Source organism: Pneumocystis murina (genome assembly GCF_000349005.2).
Source record: "Pneumocystis murina B123 chromosome Unknown supercont1.14, whole genome shotgun sequence".
NCBI lineage: Eukaryota > Fungi > Ascomycota > Pneumocystomycetes > Pneumocystales > Pneumocystaceae > Pneumocystis > Pneumocystis murina.
Genome location: NW_017802372.1, coordinates 298,825 through 321,279, shown reverse-complemented (window position 1 = coordinate 321,279; position 22,455 = coordinate 298,825). Strand labels below are relative to the sequence as shown.

At 26.7% G+C, this 22,455-nt stretch overlaps 12 protein-coding genes across 12 annotated transcripts; 6 read left to right on the top strand and 6 right to left on the bottom strand.

The window, feature by feature from the left end:
- Positions 1-285: 285 nt before the first annotated feature.
- On the bottom strand, positions 286-733 carry PNEG_02986 (hypothetical protein). The gene is made up of 2 exons (XM_007876843.1): positions 695-733; positions 286-650 (listed from the first exon to the last, which is right to left on the bottom strand). The coding sequence occupies exons 1-2, from the start codon at positions 702-704 to the stop codon at positions 289-291; spliced, it is 372 nt and encodes a 123-aa protein (XP_007875034.1). The 5' UTR covers positions 705-733; the 3' UTR covers positions 286-288.
- A 2,269-nt stretch (positions 734-3,002) lies between these two features.
- On the top strand, positions 3,003-5,427 carry PNEG_02985 (hypothetical protein; the record flags this gene model as incomplete). The annotated part of the gene is made up of 6 exons (XM_007876842.1): positions 3,003-3,485; positions 3,531-3,912; positions 3,979-4,158; positions 4,206-4,608; positions 4,656-4,876; positions 4,922-5,427. The coding sequence occupies 6 exons, from the start codon at positions 3,003-3,005 to the stop codon at positions 5,350-5,352; spliced, it is 2,100 nt and encodes a 699-aa protein (XP_007875033.1). The 3' UTR covers positions 5,353-5,427.
- A 398-nt stretch (positions 5,428-5,825) lies between these two features.
- Positions 5,826-6,501, top strand: PNEG_02984 (hypothetical protein; the record flags this gene model as incomplete). The annotated part of the gene is made up of 4 exons (XM_007876841.1): positions 5,826-5,956; positions 6,002-6,113; positions 6,156-6,254; positions 6,298-6,501. The coding sequence occupies 4 exons, from the start codon at positions 5,826-5,828 to the stop codon at positions 6,499-6,501; spliced, it is 546 nt and encodes a 181-aa protein (XP_007875032.1).
- Positions 6,502-7,615: 1,114 nt separating this feature from the next.
- Positions 7,616-9,019, bottom strand: PNEG_02983 (hypothetical protein; the record flags this gene model as incomplete). The annotated part of the gene is made up of 3 exons (XM_007876840.1): positions 7,616-8,274; positions 8,317-8,609; positions 8,649-9,019. 3 exons carry the CDS (start codon positions 9,017-9,019, stop codon positions 7,616-7,618), a joined length of 1,323 nt encoding a protein of 440 aa, XP_007875031.1.
- A 456-nt stretch (positions 9,020-9,475) lies between these two features.
- On the top strand, positions 9,476-10,788 carry PNEG_02982 (hypothetical protein; the record flags this gene model as incomplete). Its single annotated transcript, XM_007876838.1, has 1 exon — positions 9,476-10,788. Exon 1 carries the CDS (start codon positions 9,640-9,642, stop codon positions 10,786-10,788), a length of 1,149 nt encoding a protein of 382 aa, XP_007875029.1. The 5' UTR covers positions 9,476-9,639.
- A 188-nt stretch (positions 10,789-10,976) lies between these two features.
- Positions 10,977-13,425, bottom strand: PNEG_02981 (hypothetical protein). Its single transcript, XM_007876837.1, has 6 exons — positions 13,072-13,425; positions 12,728-13,027; positions 12,572-12,680; positions 12,403-12,527; positions 11,940-12,358; positions 10,977-11,895 (listed from the first exon to the last, which is right to left on the bottom strand). Exons 1-6 carry the CDS (start codon positions 13,276-13,278, stop codon positions 11,079-11,081), a joined length of 1,977 nt encoding a protein of 658 aa, XP_007875028.1. The 5' UTR covers positions 13,279-13,425; the 3' UTR covers positions 10,977-11,078.
- A 70-nt stretch (positions 13,426-13,495) lies between these two features.
- Positions 13,496-14,167, top strand: PNEG_02980 (ubiquitin-40S ribosomal protein S27a). Its single transcript, XM_007876836.1, has 3 exons — positions 13,496-13,563; positions 13,607-13,883; positions 13,927-14,167. The coding sequence occupies exons 1-3, from the start codon at positions 13,551-13,553 to the stop codon at positions 14,099-14,101; spliced, it is 465 nt and encodes a 154-aa protein (XP_007875027.1). The 5' UTR covers positions 13,496-13,550; the 3' UTR covers positions 14,102-14,167.
- A 407-nt stretch (positions 14,168-14,574) lies between these two features.
- Positions 14,575-16,497, bottom strand: PNEG_02979 (T-complex protein 1 subunit zeta; the record flags this gene model as incomplete). The annotated part of the gene is made up of 7 exons (XM_007876835.1): positions 16,397-16,497; positions 16,281-16,354; positions 16,166-16,229; positions 15,916-16,110; positions 15,132-15,870; positions 14,656-15,091; positions 14,575-14,614 (listed from the first exon to the last, which is right to left on the bottom strand). Exons 1-7 carry the CDS (start codon positions 16,451-16,453, stop codon positions 14,575-14,577), a joined length of 1,605 nt encoding a protein of 534 aa, XP_007875026.1. The 5' UTR covers positions 16,454-16,497.
- An 86-nt stretch (positions 16,498-16,583) lies between these two features.
- Positions 16,584-18,394, top strand: PNEG_02978 (hypothetical protein; the record flags this gene model as incomplete). Its single annotated transcript, XM_007876834.1, has 6 exons — positions 16,584-16,788; positions 16,833-17,085; positions 17,134-17,250; positions 17,302-17,745; positions 17,790-17,938; positions 17,982-18,394. 6 exons carry the CDS (start codon positions 16,584-16,586, stop codon positions 18,392-18,394), a joined length of 1,581 nt encoding a protein of 526 aa, XP_007875025.1.
- A 45-nt stretch (positions 18,395-18,439) lies between these two features.
- PNEG_02977 (hypothetical protein) lies at positions 18,440-19,329 on the bottom strand (the record flags this gene model as incomplete). Its single annotated transcript, XM_007876833.1, has 4 exons — positions 18,440-18,649; positions 18,697-18,984; positions 19,030-19,278; positions 19,327-19,329. The coding sequence occupies 4 exons, from the start codon at positions 19,327-19,329 to the stop codon at positions 18,440-18,442; spliced, it is 750 nt and encodes a 249-aa protein (XP_007875024.1).
- Positions 19,330-19,650: 321 nt separating this feature from the next.
- Positions 19,651-20,784, bottom strand: PNEG_04335 (hypothetical protein; the record flags this gene model as incomplete). The annotated part of the gene is made up of 9 exons (XM_019757847.1): positions 19,651-19,694; positions 19,724-19,742; positions 19,774-19,794; positions 19,962-19,986; positions 20,106-20,132; positions 20,160-20,179; positions 20,227-20,236; positions 20,305-20,347; positions 20,721-20,784. 9 exons carry the CDS (start codon positions 20,782-20,784, stop codon positions 19,651-19,653), a joined length of 273 nt encoding a protein of 90 aa, XP_019613339.1.
- A 202-nt stretch (positions 20,785-20,986) lies between these two features.
- PNEG_02976 (nicotinate-nucleotide diphosphorylase (carboxylating)) lies at positions 20,987-22,228 on the top strand (the record flags this gene model as incomplete). Its single annotated transcript, XM_007876832.1, has 6 exons — positions 20,987-21,154; positions 21,205-21,260; positions 21,310-21,450; positions 21,497-21,681; positions 21,727-21,987; positions 22,035-22,228. 6 exons carry the CDS (start codon positions 20,987-20,989, stop codon positions 22,112-22,114), a joined length of 891 nt encoding a protein of 296 aa, XP_007875023.1. The 3' UTR covers positions 22,115-22,228.
- Positions 22,229-22,455: the final 227 nt, after the last annotated feature.

The window sequence follows — 22,455 nt, the reverse complement described above, 5'->3', positions numbered from 1 at the left end:
ATAAATGTCTCAAGTATTATTTTTATTAATGCATTCTAAAAAATAAAAATTAATATGTCTTTAGGAGAAGAGTGTGTATCATCTTCCTTATACCAGTAACGAAGAATTCGACTATATTCAAAATAAGGTTTGCATACTTTCTAAAAAGAATTAAATCATGCAACTAATAAATTGTTAGAAGTTATTTTGTCAGAAAGCGATTTTATAATATAATTTTTTGAGATATATATGTTTGAATCAGACAACTTAAGCAAATCATTAATTACTAAATTATTGGTTCTCTCATTGTCAAAAACATGATAGTTTCGTTTTTCCAAAATACCTGCATAAGTGTTCCCGATAAAGGCTTAAGTTTATATTCTGATCCATGCCAATATTCCTTTGCATCCAATAACCAGGTTTGGTGCTAGAAGAGATATAAAGTAAACAATTATTTGGGTGTAATGGATCTGATGAATCTATTATATGTTGTGTATTGTACTCTGAAATAAATGCAGATTTCAAAAGATCTGAATAATCTAGATATGTTTTTTGTATAGTTTCCAATAAAAATACGACACGTTCATATGATGGTATATAGTCTGAAAAGCAAAAATCTATATTATCCAAGTGTAATAATTCATTGAAAATCCACCCTTGAGACCCTTGTTCTATTAGAATTTAATATTATAGTTTTAACTAAAATGAAACAAACCTTTAGGCATGTTCAAATGTTGGAATTTTTCAGTATAGACAGTAATAAAAAACTATTAAGGGAATTAGAAAACTGATATTCTAATTCACTGTCAAGAATAAAATTATTAAAAATTATAGAATATAATCAAGTAAATATTTAAAATAAAAAAGGTTCAGTTTCATATAATATTTTTTTTAAGATTCTGCAGGAAACGTAAGTTCCATTGTTGCAATGTCAAGTTTTGATTTATAGCAATATTGTACCAAATAAACATAAATTTTATAATCATAAAATAAAAAAAGACATATGCCAAAACTCTCATCCGTAAATAGGTTTTCTATAAATTTGGGTCTTTAAATCTCTTCATTAAAAACTTAAAAGAAATCGTAATAACAAATTCCTAATATCTTTCAAGTAATTTTAATATAAAGACTAGTATTATAAAATAAAAATATATTCTGTACTTGGTAAAGTTACACGTTTGATCAAATTAAAATCAAATACTAATAGTAATATTGATAATATTTTTTATTGCATTTCTTTAATCTGTCTAGTTATAGTTCGTCTTTACTACAGTCGACCATAAAAATAATAATCTTCAAATAATCTATGAAAGATTATATTTCAATATCTTCAATCTCATCTTCAATCGCTATTTTTAAAGAATTGTGTTTTTCTTTTATAAAATTTATCAAACCTATGGGTACATTTTTGAAATAGAGACAAATCTATGAATCCATTACTTTCTCTTCTTAATATTAAACAAACCTCATTGAATTTTGTTTCATGTTTATTTTTATTCAAAAAATTCCAATATTATTTTGCTCAATTTCTTCCATAATATTCAATTCTTAATTTAGTGAACACCTATGTAAATTTGAAATATTTATTTCCCTTCCAAAATATTAGAATTCACAATTACTATTGCTGCCAGTTTTAAATAAATTTAAATAAAAAACTCTATTACCTCGGTGTTTTTACATTTCTCTTCAATCTTTACTTTTAATCCACTGCATTTAATCCACTGCATTTTATTTTTATGTATTATTGAACATATCCTCTTCAATATTGTATTCACCATATCAAAAATTTTGTTGATCTTTTCTAACTTTACAATATCTTTTCAACTTTGACATTTATTAGTATTACTATATCTTCCTTGAAAATTAAAGGTAAAAATAATCTTCAATATAAATGAAAATATTTTCTTTAAATCAATTATAGTGTACTTGAAACTTTCTAATTTTTTATTAAAAAATTCTAAAAAATTATTAAAAAAACCAGGGAAAAAACAAGTATACTTAAAAACAGATTATCAAAATAAATAAAATGAATATAAGGATTTCTATTGAAAAAACAAAAAAAAATATCATATCTATTATTTTTAAAACTAAAATCACCAAACAGAAAAAAATTTGAAATAAAAATTATTAAAATGATATAATTAAAAAACATATTATTTCTAAAATTTCATCACCTTTAAATACGACTAAGTAGAATGCCATATTTCCTATATATAACTGCTACTCTTTTTATTAAATTGACTAAATATTTAAAATGCTTGTTTAACAATTACAAAAAATATAAAAAATATATTTTAAATAATTATTCATATTGCTAAAGCTATCCTTATAATCATACAAATCAACTCTATTTTTCGGATCTCATTCAAATATATTACCCCTATTTTTCTAGGTATTTTGATATTTTTATAATTAATTTTCATATATATAAATCCTGTTTTTTCATGTAAATATATATTATATGCTGCTTCCTATTTTTTAAAAGCGATCATTTTCTTAGCCCTATAAATCATAGTAAATATCAAGGGTATTACCCATCATTTTCTCAGATCCTTCATCGGAGGCAAGAAAAAGACCGCAAAAAAACAACGTTTTCAAAAGTACCAAAAACATTTAGAAGCAATTATATTTGCATATTATATTCTAAATATTCAATTTAGAAAAAAAGTTATCTGCGTTTATTACTAAAAGAGATACAATTAGCACATCATTTTTAAATAATATAATAGTAATTAAGGACTTTTGCTGAACAAGATTTTTTTCAAGATTTTATCCTAGTATTTCTTAAAATAGCATATATACATACACTTATTCATAGTATTTGGAACTAAGGAAAGAGATCCTACTAAATAAAATAGATCATTTAATAGTTTATTAGACACTTAATTAGCCCTTTGAATCGACTGAATTTAACTCTGGATATTACTCATTTAATTTGCACTAAAGATAGCTTGCCTATTCCAGGAGAGATATTGGATATATCTGCTTAAAGTACGTTAATTGAGTAAATAAAACATAAATACATGAAATGCAAAGAACCGATATTAAGCAATAGTGATTATAAAAATATGATTCAGAACGATAATAAAAATAAGGGAAACATAAAAGAGGACGAAGGAGATAATTTCACGCCTATTAGAGAATCTGAAAATGGATTCTTAGAAACATCCATAGAATTGTCAAATACACATTTAAAAGAGTTATTGGAAACATTACCAAGACCATATTCAGAAAAAAATGATCATGCAGAGCTTCGATTAACTTTTGGTCTTGAAAAAAAAATAGAAAATGTATTATCTATGAATAAAGAAATTCCGGATAAAAAGTGTACCATTATTGAAACTCCAAATAAACAAATACCTGAGTTAGCTGTCCAGGAATATGTTCCTAGTTCAGAAAATGACAAAATTGATTATTCTTTTGCCAACATGAATCAGGATTTATCATACAAAACAAAGATACAGCCACTAGATAATGACCAAGTGAACCCAAAAAGACATAGTCCAGTATTTCATGATAATGATATATCTTTACTTTCTAAAACAATTCAGGAGACAATCCAGCAAAACTGCCAGCTTCTTTCCGATACACTTAATCCCATTCCCAGTAGCCTTGATCTTCAAAAACTCCTAGCGAGCTTATCTCCTGTTTCTAAGGTAGACCCACAATCAGTCACATTCCAGGCAACTGCAAATAATTCACTCTCTCCGGATCTTTTAAAAGCCTTAAATTCTGTTTCTTCTATAACTGATACCAATATTATTCAGTCTTCGTTGATACAACATCCCAATTACAAAAATGCTATTAGTAATCATGAAGCTCCTTATACTCCACAAGAAGATGCCTTATTTCAGAAATTTCTTATAGATGAGAAACAAATTATGTCAAATACAGCGCCACATGAATTCCCACCAGGATCTCGGATGTTTATAGGTATTTTAGACTCAGATATTCGTAATTTTACTAGATATATTGAACTAATATATATATATTTAAAAGGTAATTTGCCAACTGAAAAAGTAACCAAAAAAGATGTTTTCCGTATTTTTTATCCATATGGACGACTAGGTCAAATTGCATTAAAGCAAGCCTATGGCTTTGTTCAATTTTTTTCATCAGAAGAATGCCAAAATGCAATTAATGGAGAACAGGGAACTATGATTCGTGGGAGAAAGATGCGTAAGTTACACATAAAAAGCAATAAATTTATTCAAATTTCTTTCTAGATTTAGAAGTTTCAAAACCACAAAAACATAGAATTCCTCCTTCTAATGATAAAAAAAACTACCGAGCCAGGTCACGATCTCCAGACATAAGAGATCGATCTCCAGTACGTGAAAGAAGTAGGAATCATGGACGTGGAAATCATGGATATAGTATTTTATATGATCGTGATAATAAAAAAGATCGATATAGCTCAAGAGATGAATTTGGTAAACGACCATCATCTCAATCTCGATATCATAGAGATCGAGGGATCGATTATGGAAAAGATTACAGATCTACTTCTCCTGATCGATTTCGTGATTATTCACATTCACATCAACAAATGGATAATTTTCCTCTTCCTCTTCGGTATGGTAATAACGTTCCAGAATGCCAAATTATTATTACAGATGATACTGACAGGTATTTGTTATGCAGATATTTAATTTTATTATTAATGGATATTAAAGAAGTTTTATTTATTTTGTTGAAAAGGCTTTTAAAGAGAAAGGTTTTCGTATAGATACATTATTTTTATCACCAAGATTACCATTGCCTTCTGTTGTTCAACAAATGATTATTGAAGGGATTATGGCTATAATATTTCTTAATAGACAATTACAATCTCAATCTAAAATTTCAATGCAAATCTTTGATCGAAAAGCTGATAGCTCTGATGTAAAATTTGACGGTAATTAATCAAATAGCGTTTTAGAAACACTAATTATTCTAAAAGAATATGCAAATATTGATGTTCATGTTGCAGTAGTATTAGCTCTTCGAAAAAAACAATCCATTTTGCAATTAACAAATACATATGGAATATCCAATTATAATAATACTAGTTTCCAATCTCAAAATACTCCTTCATTTGGCATAGCAAATTCAGATTTAGCAAATTTAATTGGTTCACTTGATCCAACAACTCTTCAAAAGGTTATTGGGGCATTAACACAGTCCTCTCAACAATTAGCACCTCAAATACAGCATATGCCTTATACAGCTTCTCTACAAATTCCATATCAAGGATCTCCTACCAATCAAAATTATCAAATAAATCCGGGAATTGTGCCTTTAATAACGTCTACAATACCGTCGCAAGGACAGCAACCTGCTCAGCAAGTCCAAGATATTTTAGGACAATTGGCAAAACTTCAAGGACAATAAAGATAAAATTTAGTATTAATTTATAATCAAAATTGCCATATCTTCATAGATAATTATAAAACGTACAACATTTTGATGAATTACAATTATATGGTTTTAACTTTATATAACAATCTTTTTTTTTGAAATGAAAAATTTGCATTATATAAAAGAATTCGTTTATGTATATATAAACATATGTATACATCGCTTTATTAAATGTGATATAAATGGACAAAGAGTTAAATTTAAACGGCCTCTTTTCTCTTAAAACAAGTAGTATCAAAAACGATTTGCACTTGTATAACAAGGCAAAAATTTTGAAAAAATTAATATTATTAATATACAAAATATAGAAATTCCAAGATTCTAAATAATATTAATTCTATATTTAACATAAATATTTGAGAAATGTAGATTAAATATAAAAAACCTTTTTCAGTATAAAAGATATTCGAATCGAATTTTTCTTTTATTTTTTCTTTTTTAAAAAGATGAAATCTAAAGAAGTATCTTCACATCGAAAAGGGATTCCTACAGCTCCCTTTGTTGATAAAATTGAAAATTACGTAACATCACAAGAACAAGTTGAACCAACACTTAGACAATTTCAAAAATTAATTGCGTAAATATTTTCAGCGTTTAAAAAAAAAGAGTAACAAATAAATAGGAAGTATCGTTTTATGGAGATTAGTTTTCAGAGACATACAGCAGGGCTTTTGGAAAAAATTCCAGAGATGGATAAAACTTTGCAAATGCTACGTTTTTTGGAGTCAAAAAAGGTTTTTTTTTTTGATTAAAGACATCAAGTATAATATTTTCAGGAAAATAAAGAACCTTTTGAGACATATTTTGAGCTGGATGACACACTTTATGCAAAAGCTGTCATTCCATCAACGAATAAAGCAGATATCTGGCTTGGAGTATCTTTTTTTAATATTCTAAATTTTTTACTGATAGGTTAAGGCAAATGTCATGATAGAATATCCTATTCCAGAAGCAATTGAATTTCTTTTATCGAAACTTGCTAGTGCAAAAGAATCTTTAAAACAATACGAAGAGGATTTAGAATTTGTTAGGGAAAATATTACAACATTAGAAGTTAACATTGCAAGAATATATAATTGGGTATACTTGATTTATAACGAAAAAGAAAGCCAACATGAATAATAGGATGTAATGCAACGTCGAAACAAAAAAGAATAAAGTACAAAAATTAGCCTCAAAATACACATTAGATTAAGCTCTGCAAAAAAATTATTATTATTATGAAAAAAGAACAAAAATCATAAAAAAACTTATTAGGTATATTCAAAATATAGAATAAAAATAAATTTAAAGGATAATGTTAACGATTTATAGCAAAACGATTGACCTTTTTTCTTAATCTAAACCAACTTTATAGATCTTTATTCAGCATCATAAAAAAATCAACATACCTTATCTATTTTAAAATCTATTTTTACTTAAATCTTAATTATACTCAAAAAACTCTATATCATAATCTACTTTAACTTTATTTGTCATTTTTAGAAAAAATATACTATATATTATCAATTAATTATATAATAAATTAGTTTCTTTACCACATTCTTTAGAAATATAACCAATGTCATATTATTAAGCCAGATTAATCCGCCCTTAAACTACTAGATCGTTGAATTTTTTCGTAATATATTTAGTTTTTTTATAAGAGGATATTATAAATCTTATAAAAGTATTATCTTTTGTTAAATCGAAGAAAAATTACTCTTATTTAATGAAATATATACTATTTAAATTATCAACATATATTCAGCATTTCTTTCAAATAAAACATATAGTATATAAATTCAATTTATGTTTATAATATATAAAACATCTTTATATAAATGGAAATACTAGAGTTTTCCATTGCAAAATTTCTTAAATCCATTGTATAAATACTTATAATTGTTTATGTTTTTTCTTAAACAAAATTTTAAATCCTTGAAGTTCCTTTTAAATATTTAATATCAATTATTTCAATTTTTAGAATAACATAACGGAAGATAGAAAAGGTAGATTATTATATATGATTCTAACATTTATAAAAACTTAAATCCAAGAAAAAAGATAGATTATAATAATTATAAAAGATATTTAAACAAAGATATATATTACATTAACTAATTATCAAACCTAATAGTTTAAACATTCATTTTTAAAATGGATAAAATAAAAAAACAACTAGGTTAAAGTATCCAGAAAAGCTTCAGATGGAATTACAAAAACATATGAGAATAATCTAATGGGAAAACTATAATCATTTAATAACAATACCAATATCTCCATAATTTCCAACATCATGGAAAGAACTTAGTGTATTTATATAACCAACAGTTTCTTCATCCCAAATAGAAAATAAAGAATCCTTCGACAATTTATTAGTATATAAAGATTCAGACAAGACATCAAAAGATTGTATATGATTATCATGAGAAATCCTATCCATTTTATTGTCTTCTAGAAGATTGTATCGAACAAAGGAAAGTTTAGAAATCTCTGGGTCTGTTTTAGGTAAATCATATATGGAATTATGATAATCCCGTCGAAATAGATTTCTAGAGTACATATAAGATGAATAATTGTAACTTGCAATATAAAAAATAAAAACTGCTAAACAGCTTCCTCCTATTAAATCAACAAAATAGTGATGTGTTAAATACATTGTACACCACCATAACCAAAGAACATATATTACGAAATAAGGCGTAGTTTTAGGAAAAATACAACTTAGAAATAATGCCTCAAGAGTTGCATGACCTGAATGAAGTGATGGAAAAGCGCCAAATACCAATGGAGAAGCAGGAAAAGTAGATGTATACAATTTTGTGCCGAAAAAGTTATCAATCCTAGCAAGACCACCAGCAGATCCCCCCATACTATAGTTTGCAAGTTGACTTCCATATACACTTTCATACCCTAGATTTTTTTAGGATATATAAAACGATAACTGAAACATACATGGAGGAGAACATGGAAATACAAGTTGAATAATTACTCCAATTAAATTTAAATATCCGAAGCTTTTCGCGAAAATTGGAAGTGTTCCAGAAGGAGAAAAAAGATATATAACAATCGCAGTAACGAATGGTGCGCCAAAGTGAACAATTCCATATGGAATCCATGCTAAAATATCCAAAAAAAAATGAGTATGATTCGAAAGCAAAGAGCTTAGTCTGGCACCATATAAGATATTTTCCAAGGTAGGTAAAATCGAAATCCATATATGGGGTCTCATAGAAGAAGGAATGAACCTATAAATGATTAAAAAAATATAAAAAAATCCACCTTACCTGCATGCATAGAAAAGAATTAACCATGAAATAATAGGTAGCGAAGGACGAAAAAAGACCCGTGTGATTGGAAATATAAGTAACAATACATAAAGCAAAACGATAAATATTTTGATGAATGCCATACAAGGAAGAATATTTAAGCAGGAAATACAAATAATAGCTGAAAGAAAATACTCGACATAAGAAATCAATAAAACAGACTTACATAATGAAAATAATCTTTTTCTTGAAATAAATTCATTAAAATTAATGTCCTTGATTTTAGTTTTTATACGTGCTCGCATATCCTTAAAAATGCATGAAGTATTTTCCGTCTTCTGAAATATTGAAAATGTTAACCATATAGGATAGACAAGAATACGCTTCATTCTTTGACATTAAATCTTTATAAAAAACGTCGCTTAAGGACGTTTTAGATCTATTAAAAATAGACACTTATAGATAAAGTAATAAAAAAAGAAATATTTTAGCTAGAAACCACCCTAAAGTTTTTTTTCTTAAAGAATATATCTTTTTAATCACTATTTTATATGTTTCTTAATTTTTTTGATTTTTGTCTTAATCCGTAGTGCAATTCTAGTATAATACCATGGCAACCAGGTCGATATTAATTCACTTAAAGGAAATAAGGATTGAATAAAAATATATCTTTTTATATACAATGATTTCTATATAAATGAAAAGGATGTAAATAAAATTCTTTTTAAAAAAAATATTTTTTAAAAAATATTTATAAAAAAATTTAAATGGTTTCCATGACAACTATCCAACCAAAATAAACAAACCAATATCGAGATCTTTCAAGTCAAAAATACGAGACCGGTTCTCGTCTAGTATCTTTTTTTCTTTATAATTACGCATCATTATCCCTTAATTCTTAAAGGGTCGCTGATAGGGCATAAGATTGCGTTTCTAGAGCTTATTTTTTTTTATTTTTTTTCTCTTTTTTATAAATTTCTAGTTGCAGGTCAACTTTTAAAATTTTTCTATGGTTTTAATGCAAAAGAATTATCTAAAAGAAGATCATCTTGATGGGGATTTCTATGAAAAGCGGGTTCTGCCAGAACTTTACTTTTCAAAATGTGAAACTCCGAGTTCAAAATTTTTTTTAGACTATAGCGACCATTCGGAAGCATATAAACCTCAAAGATATAAATATGCTGAAAAAAAAGATAAAGAAAAGTGCCTTCAAGGTGAAGTAAATGAGCTCCTGCTTAATAAGTGCAATATGACTATGGACAATTCGCTGTCATCACCTCTTGTTCCAGTAGAGATGTGTTTATACAAAACCTGCCATATTTTTCCTCCAGTAGTTCGCTCTGAAGCATTAGATCCATCACTTATGGTCCAAAATTTTGTAGATCCTCAATTTTTTTCTGAAAGGGATATCCAGGATGCTTCTAGCATTTCTAATGAAATACAACTGCTTTCTCCTCCATATTCATCTATACAATATGATAAGAATTTATCAGCTAGTTTGGGTCAAAATTTTTATAGAGAACAACATCAAGAAGGGTTAGAAATTTTGGACAATTATTGTTCACACTTGCAAGACAACTTAAAGGACTCTATTCATCATTTGTCTCCCCAAATATTTTCACCACCCATGTCTCCACAAAATAATTCAATTATAGATCTGGGAGGTACTTCTTACGGAATAACATATCTTGATAAGCCATCTTTTAATCAATTTATGGCTCCTGTACCATTAGATAACAAAAATCAACATATAATACCATCATCAAATGGAATAGTCAAGAAATCTATGACATTTGGACGTTTTTCATCTAGGAAAACTATGGTCTCCCTTGAAGCAATATCCTCTTTTATTCAAGGTCCAGAAAAATCGGATGGTAAATTCGTATGTCTCTATAATGGTTGTTTAAAAAGATTTGGAAGGAAATATAATATTCAATCTCATATACAGACACATCTATCAGACAGACCTTATTGTTGTCCAATTTGCCGTGCAAGATTTGTTAGACATCATGATTTAAAACGACATATAAAAATTCATGGTGACCAAAAACCTCATGTTTGTCCTTGTGGAAAAAGCTTTGTTAGAACGGATGCACTTAAGCGACATAGAATAAGAGGCATTTGTAAAGGATCTACACACGAAGGAAAGACAGCATAAAAGAATCATCCTTTGATTAGAAAATCTTTTTTTTCTAAAAAAACTATTTGATACCATTTCTTTCAATATCTAAAGACAAACAATAAAAAGTTATTAAGAACGTTTGTATAATACAATTACAATATATAGTAGGTAGCAAATACATAATGTCATATAATAAGCTAGGAGCAAATGTAACATTTGAATTTACCATAGTTAAAATTTTAAATCTTATTCTTTTATAACCAAAGTTCTATCTCTTTGATTTTTAATTCATTTATTATTTTATAATTATATATATTAAAAAAGTATTATCTTTGTTTCGTTGTTTTCAATATCAAAGACATAAGTGACTCGTCTTTTATTTGCTTTGCTTTGTTCCATAATAGTTTTAAATGATTTGTTTTCCATGAAAATATATTTTGATATGAAATTAAAAAATATTTAGCTTCTTGTAGTAAATTATTTTTAGCTAAATTATTAATCATCATTCTACAAATATTAAAATCCAATTCGCTTAAATGTAATTTATTATATTTTATATTCATTTCTTCGAGATTCTTTTCTTGATTTTTTATTAAAAATCTCCAATGGTTTCTTTCATTCCATACAGAACGCGCAAAATTTATATCATTAAATTTATAGGCAGCCTCAAGTCCCAATTGATAAGTATACGGACCTCTTTCAAATTTTTTTAAATATAAGTCAGAAATTTTTTCTTCCTTTATAGTTATAGAATAATACATATTTTCATAAACATTTTTAAATATAGAATATGAGCCATGATTAATCAACACTGAAAGATATGAATTCATAAGTTGAGCATCCAAAAATGGATATTTATTTTTTTGTATATATTTCATTAATGCTGTAGATTCATCTAAAACATCTTTTGATGTCTGCAAATCAATTTTTAAAAATACGGACTTCAAAATATCCTCAAAAAAAGCATTTCTAGTATCATTCTGCATATTTGTATCTAATTTTAAAGCTAAAATATCCTCTTCTATTTTACTATTAGTATAATTATTTTCTGAATTTCGAATCGGCTTTTTAGGAATATAATTAGCATAGGCTCTAAACAGGCCTTGAAATGCATATATATCTACCTTTTCTAAACTTTCACTTCTATTTTCATCAATAGAAATATAATTATAATGAAATCTTTATACTTTTGAAATATATGTTTTACCAGGATTCTTGCTTTTTTTAAATCACCCATTTTCCCACAACCTTTTAACAATGCAATAAAGGTTTTTTTGTCCATTGAAGTATTATTATCTAATAAGATTTTTGCTATCCTCCATGTTTCATAAAAATAATCTTTTCGTGAAGCATAGGCAGAAATTAAAGCATTATATGTTTCTAAAGTTGGAGTAAGAGACCCCTCTGGATGTGATAACATTTCCCTAAATAATTCGTTGGCACGTTCTGCTTCTCCAGTTAAAGCACATGTATAAATCATAAGTGAATATGTTTTAACATCTGGGAAAACATCCTTTGATCGGTATTTAAGTAAATCAAAAACTTTCCATGCTTCATCAAACAATTGGTTTTGAACACATAAAGAAATTAATGTAGTATAAATAACCTAATAGATTAAAAAAATATTAATAAAAATTAAATAAACTTTACAAGATTAGGATTAATCAGATATTTTTTCATATCTTTAAATAGCAACATTACGTTGTCAATGTCACCAATTTTCGAATACGCCTTTATTAAATGTGCATAAGAATATACAGAAGGTGCAAACCCGTCTAATAAAATATTAATATTTTTCTAAAAATATACATATAATAACATTGTTTCATTTGTGAAAAAGTCCTAAGAGCTCCTTTTACATCACCCACTTGAGCATAACCATCCATAATAAAATCATATGTTAATCTATCAGGCTGAATAGATGCTTTCTATATGAATCATCCGATTTTTATAAATTCTAAGCGAATAGACATACCCTCATCATATCAAAAATATTTTCTGTTAAAAAACATCGTTCTTTAGAGGGTATTGAATATATCATTTTGTTCACTTGTGATGTAGTTAATCCCTCAAGCCCTCCATTGGAAGAAATAATGCTTAATTTCTCTGTCCAAGTTAAATTCGAAGCAGTTTTTTCTAAAGAAATTTTAATCCTTTCAACAAGAATAGGACTAAGAGTATCATTTCCAATAGCTATAGGTAATTGATGTTCTGGTTTGCAAATAAATTTATATAAAAGTTCATACTCGTTTTCTGATAATTTTTTAGAAAAACTCTAGAATAACTAAATAAACCATAAAAAGACTTAATTAAATTTACTATATCATCCGATTTTCTCCATTTCTCTTCATTTTCAAGTCTTGTACGCAATTTAGCAATACATTTCTCTAAAGTCCGAATATTCAATAAAGTCGATTTTTTAGAATGACTTTTTAAATTCTTAGTAGAAAAGAAACATGCAAACGCATTTTCAAGAGATATTCTCCTTCTTAATAATACTTTTTGGACAAATTTACTCTCAAACATAAGATCATTTTTTAAGAAGTATTTCCCTATATTTAACTTCAAAAATCATGAAAAAAAAAGCACATAGACATTAGAAACCCATAAACCTATAATTTCTAGAGAATATCTAGATTAAACAAACCTTTTAGCTCTTATTTAAACTTTTAAAAATAATATGGGTTAATATGAGGTCCAAAAAAACCAGTCACCCGTTAACGAGCCCGACTTCAGGTTAAACACTAACTGGAAGAAACTGCGTCAAAGAGACGTTGTAAGTAAGAGATTATATAAAAATGCAGATCTTCGGTAAAGTTTGAGGGTTTTATTAGAAAAAAACTTATTTTTTAAGTGAAAACACTAACAGGAAAGACAATCACACTTGAGGTTGAGTCATTAGACACGATTGATAATCTTAAAAGTAAGATTCAAGATAAAGAAGGAATTCCTCCGGATCAGCAACGCTTAATATTCGCTGGAAAGCAGCTGGAAGATGGGAGAACTTTATCTGATTATAATATTCAAAAAGAATCTACTTTACATTTGGTTCTTCGTCTTCGTGGAGGTGCAAAAAAACGAAAAAAGAAGACGTATACAACACCAAAAAAGATAAAACATAAGCGGAAAAAGTTTCCTATTTTTTTTTGTTATTTTTATTTAATGTTTTTGAAGGTGTAAATTGCCTATTTTAAATTTTTACAAAGTGGATGCGGATGGAAAAATCCAACGACTTCGTAGTGAATGTCCTCATCCAACATGCGGTGCAGGGGTTTTTATGGCACTTCATAAAGATAGAAGATATTGTGGGAAATGTGGATTAACAATGGTATTTGATAAGAAGGAATAAATATATTACGATCTATAAATTTCTCTTGACCTATCCGAAAACCATATAAAATATCAATATGTAATCTAGCATATTACTTCATTATTTATCATTAGAAAATTAAGATTGTTAATTCTATTTTATTTTTGAATAAATCAAATTTATTAAAATTCTCTAATGTATTTATAAATCTCTTGAAATTTCATACAATAACCCAAAATAAAAACATATAACCTCAGCAAAAACGTCAGATCAGTAGGAGATTCCTATGAACTTAAATTTAAAGACATGAAATGATGTGATTAGAACATTTTGCTAAACATCATAACATTATAAGATAGGAAGATATAAATTATAGAAGTATAGTTAAAAACGATATTCTAATCAAGTATTAAAAGTTTATTTAAAATAATATATATTCTTAAAATAAAAATATTTTAAAGATATATTATCAAAAATGCATTTTTTTCAATATTTTTTTACATACTTATTTTTTAAACTTGAGATGTTTCCTTAAGACTACTCCTTCCAGCCCTAAACAAGTTAAACATAATATAATTACTATAAATTGTTACCTTAAAATTTCGTCTACATTTAAAAGATTAGTAGTAATTACACAAGATGAATGCAACATATGCCTAATGACTCTATAATTATCGTAAACCCCCTCCGATATTGGATCAAAAGGCTCTCCAGTTTTTAAATCTACACCTACAATATGTCCTTGATGAGACTCATCTTTCAATGCAACAATTGTATCTTGTGTATCAAATCCACTATTAGCAGAAAGAGTTTTAGGAACAACCAACAAGGCCTCAGAAAACGCCTGAACACCTAATTTTGTCTTCCCTTTAACATTATGAATAAAGTTTTTTTGAAGATGAACAGAACATGCTACTTGAAAAGCACCTGCACCCGGGACTAAACAACGATCTTCAATTGCATTTTTTACACTCCTAAGACCATCGCGAATTGCATCTTGAATTTGACTAATAGTATGTGCATTTGGCCCTGAAAAGTTATAAACTCAAAAAAATCATAATTCAAATACCTCTTATAAGAATCGTAACACTCTTTGGATCTTTAACTTCTTCCACAAATGTATACTTCTCTTCACCCAATGTCTGTTCATATACTAGCCCAGCCCAACCCAAAATATCCGGAGTAAGGTCATCTACAGAATTTTGAGCAATACCGCCACAAATAAGCTGCAATCTTTCCATGTTGCGTCTTTTTGCGCGTCTTAAAGCAAAAATACCATTTTTAACTAAGACATCTAAAGATAAGGGATCAATCCCTTTTTGATTGATTACAACAAATCCTTTTTTTAGATCATTCCCGCATACTTGTTTCTTCAATTCCACGATCTTTCTTAATTTATTATCAACAAATCTTCTTTCACTTTCAACAAGTCTTTCTCGCTGTTCAGCACTACTGTAAAAAAAACCTGAATTAATCTCCGTTTTTTCATACTCTAATGAAACATTCAAAATAAGAACAAATGCATTTTCAACTTTTTTAATCATATCTGGATGACGAGTACCGTGATCCAAAAGAAGCCCTTTAATAAGCTGTGTATCTGTAGATGTGCGATGTTGCATCTTCATAATCTCAATCATATGCAAATCAATCGGCTCATTTTCTCTTTGGATAGATAAAACTGCATCCACAATAGATGGATATAAACTTTCAACTAATAAGGGATGTAGTTTTGTTGACAACGATGATCGTGCTACTAAAAGTAATGTTGAACGATCCATCTCTTTATCAATTTTAAATTCATCCAAAAACTACTCAAATAAACTCTACCCATATTTTTCACACAAAATATTTACCTTAAGAGCTTCTTTCAAAGACAAATCAAACCCTTCACTTATTACCTTAGGATGAAGTCCCTCCTGAATATAAACATCCGCTTGTTTAAGCAATTCCCCCACTAAAAGACAAATTGATGTTGTTCCATCACCTGTAATTTCATCTTGTGCAACTGCTGCACGCGCAATAATACTTGCTGTTGGATTTTGAATTTGCTAATCCATTTAATTAATATAAACTCATCCTATAAACCATAATTTACTCTATTACCATCTCTGTTAAAAGAACTTTTCCATCTTTTGTAAGTTTGATATTTCCTGCTCCATCCACCAACCTAAAACCAATAAAAACCTGATATTTTCTAAATATATCATTTTAAATATACATTTTAATTGTTCCCTTAGGTCCAAGATTACTTTTAAGGACATTTTGAAGACCTTGTGCTGCTGCCATATTAACCTTTTTTTTTGTTAGTTATTTAAAAAAAAATAGGATAAATACCTGTAAGGCTTGTTCTCGACGTAAAGACTCCGCCTTAGGATTTAGAAAAGTAATCATCCCTCAATAGAATTCTTCACAACCTATTTTTTAATGTTAAAAAACTTTTTTTCAAGTTCGTCAAAAAAAGATATTTTTTATATATAAATAAAGTTTTATCAAAAAAAAAGCTAAGAAAACCAAAGATATAATGGTCGATCAAATTCTTGCAGAATTTGCGACAGGATATGCACTTTTTGAAGTGATTCAAGCGGAGGCAATTGGGGCAAAATTAAGGGAAGTTCAAGAAGCATCACAAGATCTTTCAAAATTTGGAAAATTTATTAAATTAAGAAGTTTTTTACCATATAGAGATGCAGCAAATGCTCTTGAGAATATTAAAGATATATCTGAGGGTATTTTGAGTGAAAAAGGATGATAAAAGAGTTTAATATTTCAGGTTTAATGAATGAAAATCTTAAAACATTTCTTGAAATGAATCTTCCTAAATTTGGGAAAAAAGGACGTATTGTACTTGGAGTATCTGATAAAAATCTTGCAGGAGATATTCGTGCAAGATTTAAAGGAATTGAATGTGATACATCAGAAGTTACGCAAGATTTATTACGAGGAATTCGTTTTCATAGTGAAAAATTATTGAAACAGTTACAGCCAGGTGATCTTGAAAAAGCACAATTGGGTCTTGGTCATTCGTAATTATTTTTATTAAGTATAAAGTGAAAACATTAATAAATTTATAGCTATTCTCGGGCAAAGGTAAAATTTAATGTAAATAAGGTTGATAATCATATTATTAATGCAATTGCTATTATGGATCAGCTTGATAAGGGTATTAATACATTTTCTATGCGTATAAGGTAATTGGGGAATTTCTATATTTAAATGTTTAATTTTTTATCGATTTATAGGGAATGGTATGGATGGCATATGCCAGAACTTGTAAAATTTGTAAATGACAATTATCAATATGCAAAGTTAGCAATTTATATTGGAAATAAAACTTCACTTTCTCAAGATAATCTTCAAGATATTGCAGCAATTGTAAATAACGATCCAATTACAGCTCAAAATATTATTAACACAGCACGTATTAGTATGGGGCAAGATATGTCTACGGTTGATATGGAAAATATTGTGATATTTGCACAAAAAGTAGTAGATCTTGTAGATTATAGGAAAAAATTATATACATATCTCGTTAATAAAATGAATACAATAGCACCTAACCTTACAAAACTCATAGGAGAGGTAATTGGAGCAAGATTGATCTCACATGCAGGAAGTCTTACAAATTTATCAAAATACCCTGCATCAACAGTCCAAATTCTGGGTGCCGAAAAAGCATTATTTCGGTATAATAATATTTTTTCCATTTTATTTATTTACTTTTATATAGAGCTTTAAAAACTAAAGGAAATACCCCAAAATATGGAATAATATATCATTCTTCATTTATTGGACGTGCTGAACAAAGAAATAAAGGACGTATATCACGGTTTTTAGCAAATAAATGTGCAATTGCCAGTAGAATAGACAATTTCACAGGTATAAATCACTACTAAGTTGAACATTTCAGTTACATTTTTAGAAATACCTACTACACGATTTGGGGAAATTTTAAAAAAACAAGTAGAAGAACGGTTATCATTTTATGAATCAGGAACTGCTCTTACAAAAAATAGCATAGCTATGAAACAAGCAATAAATTTGGTTTTATCTGAAAATATTTCACAAAATATATCTGAAAAAGACAAAAGAAATAAAGAAAAGACTAAAGAAAAAAAGAAAGAAAAAGACAAAAAGAAAGAAAAAGACAAAAAGAAAGAAAAAGACAAAAAAAAAGAAAAGAAAATAGAAAAACAGGAAAAAGAAAAGGATAAAGTGAAAAAAGAAAAAAAAAAGCAAAAAAAGGAAAAAGAGAGTAAAGAAAAAAGGTCGAGAGAAGATGAGGAAGAAATAAAATCATCAAAAAAAAGGAAAAAAGAAAATAAAAATAAATAAATATTTTGTTTTATACAAGTGTAATAATTTATATGAATATGGTTATTAAAGATACATTGATAATATATTTGTTCTTTTTTTAATATATGCATTATAATTACATAATGCAGTTTTCAAACCAAAATTCCCATTTCCAATAAGCTGGTCAAGTATATTTGCTACTTGTTCTGCAATATCTGTGCTTATTTGTAGATGAGCAGAAGGCCCATTTGAAGATGCAATAATAGCAATTGCATCTAAATTTCTTTGTTCACACTTTTTAATATTAATTTTAAATTATAGAAAAATATCAGATATTTTACCAATGATAATATAGATGCTTCCATACCAAAAAGTAAAGCAGGAGGTTTTAAAAGCGGACAGAGTTCATTTTCTATTTGAAACGATGATGATGTCGTACGAAGAAAACTGACAGGCGAAAAAACAGCCCATTGAAAAATAGTTGCAAGCAAAAAGATACGTTTAAATTTCAAATGATCAAAAATATAAGAAGAAAGATGATAACACATTTCAGGTGGTATATTATTCGGAAAAATAATAGAATATAAAGAAAGATTAGAATTACTAAAAAGAGCTATTGATTTATTTCCCTGTATTTTTGATGTATCAATGCTTTAATCAACAAAATTACTAACTGTAAATTTAAATAAAACTTCACTAGTATTTTCTCCAGGAAATATTTTTAAAATATCCAAAAACAATTCGCTTGCTATTATAACATTTTTAATATCATTCGGGAATGAATTGACAGATTCTATTATACAGCTTGATATATTTTTCTTAATTTTATCTTTCTTAAAAAAATTATTTTCACCCAAATCTTCATCTGAGCTTGTTTCTGAGTTATCTAAAGAATATCTCTTAGGAGGATCTTCATAGAAATTCTATATTAAATTATTTAAAGTTAAATATTACAAATCTTACAAAATTACCATTTTTTTTTAAAGTTTGAAATATATAGGGTTTAATGAATAAATATTAAAAAACACTTGTCTTAAGAACAATTCAGATAAACATGTATATTAAATCCATTAAATATATAAAATCAACTTAATGTATTTTAAGCAAAAAGACTTTATGAAAAATAAAACGAAAGAATTTTTTTCATAAAATTGTTCTACATTAGTTAATATAATAGATTCAGTATAATGAATCATTATTAGTAGTTTAAAATATAATTATTTATTATTAAGCAATAGAATTTGTTTTTAATATCTTAATCCTATGCTATTATTGAAATTCATTATTAGAATTACTTATTTATCAGAGTTAGAAATTGAAAATATAATTTCTATAGATTCTACTTAAAAATTAAAGCATAATAAAAACTATAAAAAACAGAAAATTTCTATCATATTTTGAAAAAATAAGAATAATACAATAATTAATATTGTAGAAAGCTAAAAATGAAATAAATATTTAATAAATTACAGAAAAATCACAATTGATAACAATGAATTTAACAATAATATTAATCAATGTTAAATTTCATATTAAAAAATCAAACAATGTCTCATTTTTGAAACCTTGTTTTATTTAGTAATCGATAAAAAATAAATGGAATTACCTTGAAAAAGAATCCCAATATAGAGCTAATAATATAATCAGAAAAATCAAGGCATATCAAACTTATTATTTCGAATTAATCATTGCTTTGTCACTCAAAATAATGTTTTGATTTCTGATATTCAGATTATACATCTATAATAACCTAATAAAATATTCTCCATTGACTTTCCTAGTCTTATATAAAAAGAAAAAAAACATTTCTAAACATAAAAATAGCTAATAATCATAATAATTTTGAAATAAATTATTTTTTTTGTTATTACAGAATAAATTCTAATATAAAAAACTTTTTTCATTGTAAATAAACAAAAAATATTTCTATTATAATGTCTAAAATATACATTCCATGATCAAAAAGAAATTTTATAGAAATATTATCTTCAACTTAAAATACAAATTATCCTTATTAAAAAAAAGAAATTGTAGTAAAAATAATACGAAATTTATATTATTAAATGTCTCATAAATAAATCATCAAATACATTTCCATTAAAAAAATAAAATATTATTTTTTTATATGAATTATATTTATCATTTAAGATCAAGTAAAAACCCTTTATTAAACATCATATTTTGATATTTTAATTAAAAATAACCAAAAAATATTTTTTACAAAAACAGATATGGATTTCTTAAAAAAATAATATAGAATTATCTTTTATATAGTTTGTATTTATCTATGTATTATGAATTAAAAATCTATTTATTAAGCACATATAATAAAAAATAATATTCAAAAAACTTTAAAGAGAAAAACCAGATATATTCCGTTTTACATTATGTACACTTGATTTTAAAAAGAGTGTAATTTTTTTTATCATATAATTATTCTAAAAATTATATGAAAATTATTGAAGCTCTGACGAAGATATCAAAAAAATACAAATATTATGCATTAAGTATTATTAGTTATAAAATTCAAGATTAAAGGCTCTGAAATATAATTTCTTTATCAGTTTTCATTACTTCTCCTTTTTTCTTAGAAAAAAAAACTTATTTTTAACAAACTTATTTTTTAACTTAATGAAACCTACATGGCAAACTATAAACTCTAACTTATCAAATGCACTTCCTATTTCATGGAAAAATATGGTTAGGGAATGGCTGAAAGAAGATATACCGAGCATGGATTATGGAGGATTTGTTGTAGGAGAAAAACAGGAGTCAGCTATTCTTTTTGGAAAAAGTCAGGTATACTGCATAAAAAAATATATAAAAATCAAATTTATATACTTTTTAAGGGTATTTTGGCAGGTGTTCCTTTTTTTAATGAAATTTTTGAGCAATTAGAATGCAGGTAAGCTTTTTTCTTTAGGTCGAAAGATATATTGAGTGTTATTGAATAGAGTTGAATGGTTTTTGGAAGAAGGAGAAAATATTCACCCAGTTAAAAAGATCGCTGTTGTACATGGTGCAGCAAAAAATCTCTTACTTGGAGAACGAGTCGCTTTAAATATGCTTTCACGTTGCTCTGGAATTGCAACTAAGTAAGTCATATAACAATGATAAAAGACAATAATAAATTTACAACAGATCTAAAAGAATAGGAGAAAAACTGAAACAACTGGGATATCATGGTATTCTCGCAGGTACACGTAAAACAACACCAGGATTCCGACTTGTCGAAAAATATGGAATGATGGTAGGAGGAGCAGATCCGCATAGATTTGACTTAAGCAGCATGATTATGCTTAAAGACAACCATATATGGTCTAAGGGTAATAGAAATTAACATTATAAGCTCATTCTTATCCTATTTAAAGGATCTATTACAAAAGCAGTTGAAGCAGCTCGTTTAATCGGAGGATTTTCATTAAAAATTGAAGTAGAAGTGCATTCTGAGGAAGAAGCAGATGAAGCTATTTTATCAGGGGCAGATATTATTATGTTAGATAATTTTCATAATAACGATATGAAAATAGTCGCACAAAATTTAAAACAAAAATGGAAAAATAAACTAAATTTTCTTCTTGAATGTAGTGGAGGAATAACAGAAGAAAATATACATGAATTTATCTGTAATGGTAGAAACCAACTATTCAAATGATTTATAAACTAATTTTCATTATAGACCTTGATATATTAAGTACCAGTTCTATTCATCAAAGCGCTAAACATGTCGACTTTTCTTTAAAAATCGACAAAAAATAACATATCTATTTATCACTATTATTTATTTACTAAAATCATATCAATAAATTTATCTAAAATTCAGATTAATAAATGATTTAATTCATAGCTTTAATATCAAATTATTTATCGACTAATCCTACATAAGAAAATATTTTTTCTTGTTCTGAATTTTATCAGGTTTTTATAAATTAATACTTTTATATATACTTACATACATTTATATAGCTATATAAAATTGTTTACTAAACTATTTCGCATTTAATACTCTTGGAAAAACAAAATCTCTTGATATTTTTTTCTACCGCTTTATATTTTTAAAATTTCTATCGCTTAAAGTAGGTTAAAGCTTCTTGCAAATC

Excerpts from the sequence above, each read along its gene's own strand:
- PNEG_02981 (XM_007876837.1), bottom strand. The coding sequence starts at position 13,278 with ATGTTTGAGAGTAAATTTGTCCAAAAAGTATTATTAAGAAGGAGAATA. Across the intron at positions 12,528-12,571 it reads TTTTTCACAAATGAAACAAT|ACGGGTTTGCACCTTCTGTA; the intron begins GTTATTATATGT and ends ATATTTTATTAG. Across the intron at positions 11,896-11,939 it reads GTAAAACATATATTTCAAAA|AAGTGAAAGTTTAGAAAAGG; the intron begins GTATAAAGATTT and ends TGATGAAAATAG.
- PNEG_02980 (XM_007876836.1), top strand. Across the intron at positions 13,884-13,926 it reads ATAAAACATAAGCGGAAAAA|GTGTAAATTGCCTATTTTAA; the intron begins GTTTCCTATTTT and ends ATGTTTTTGAAG.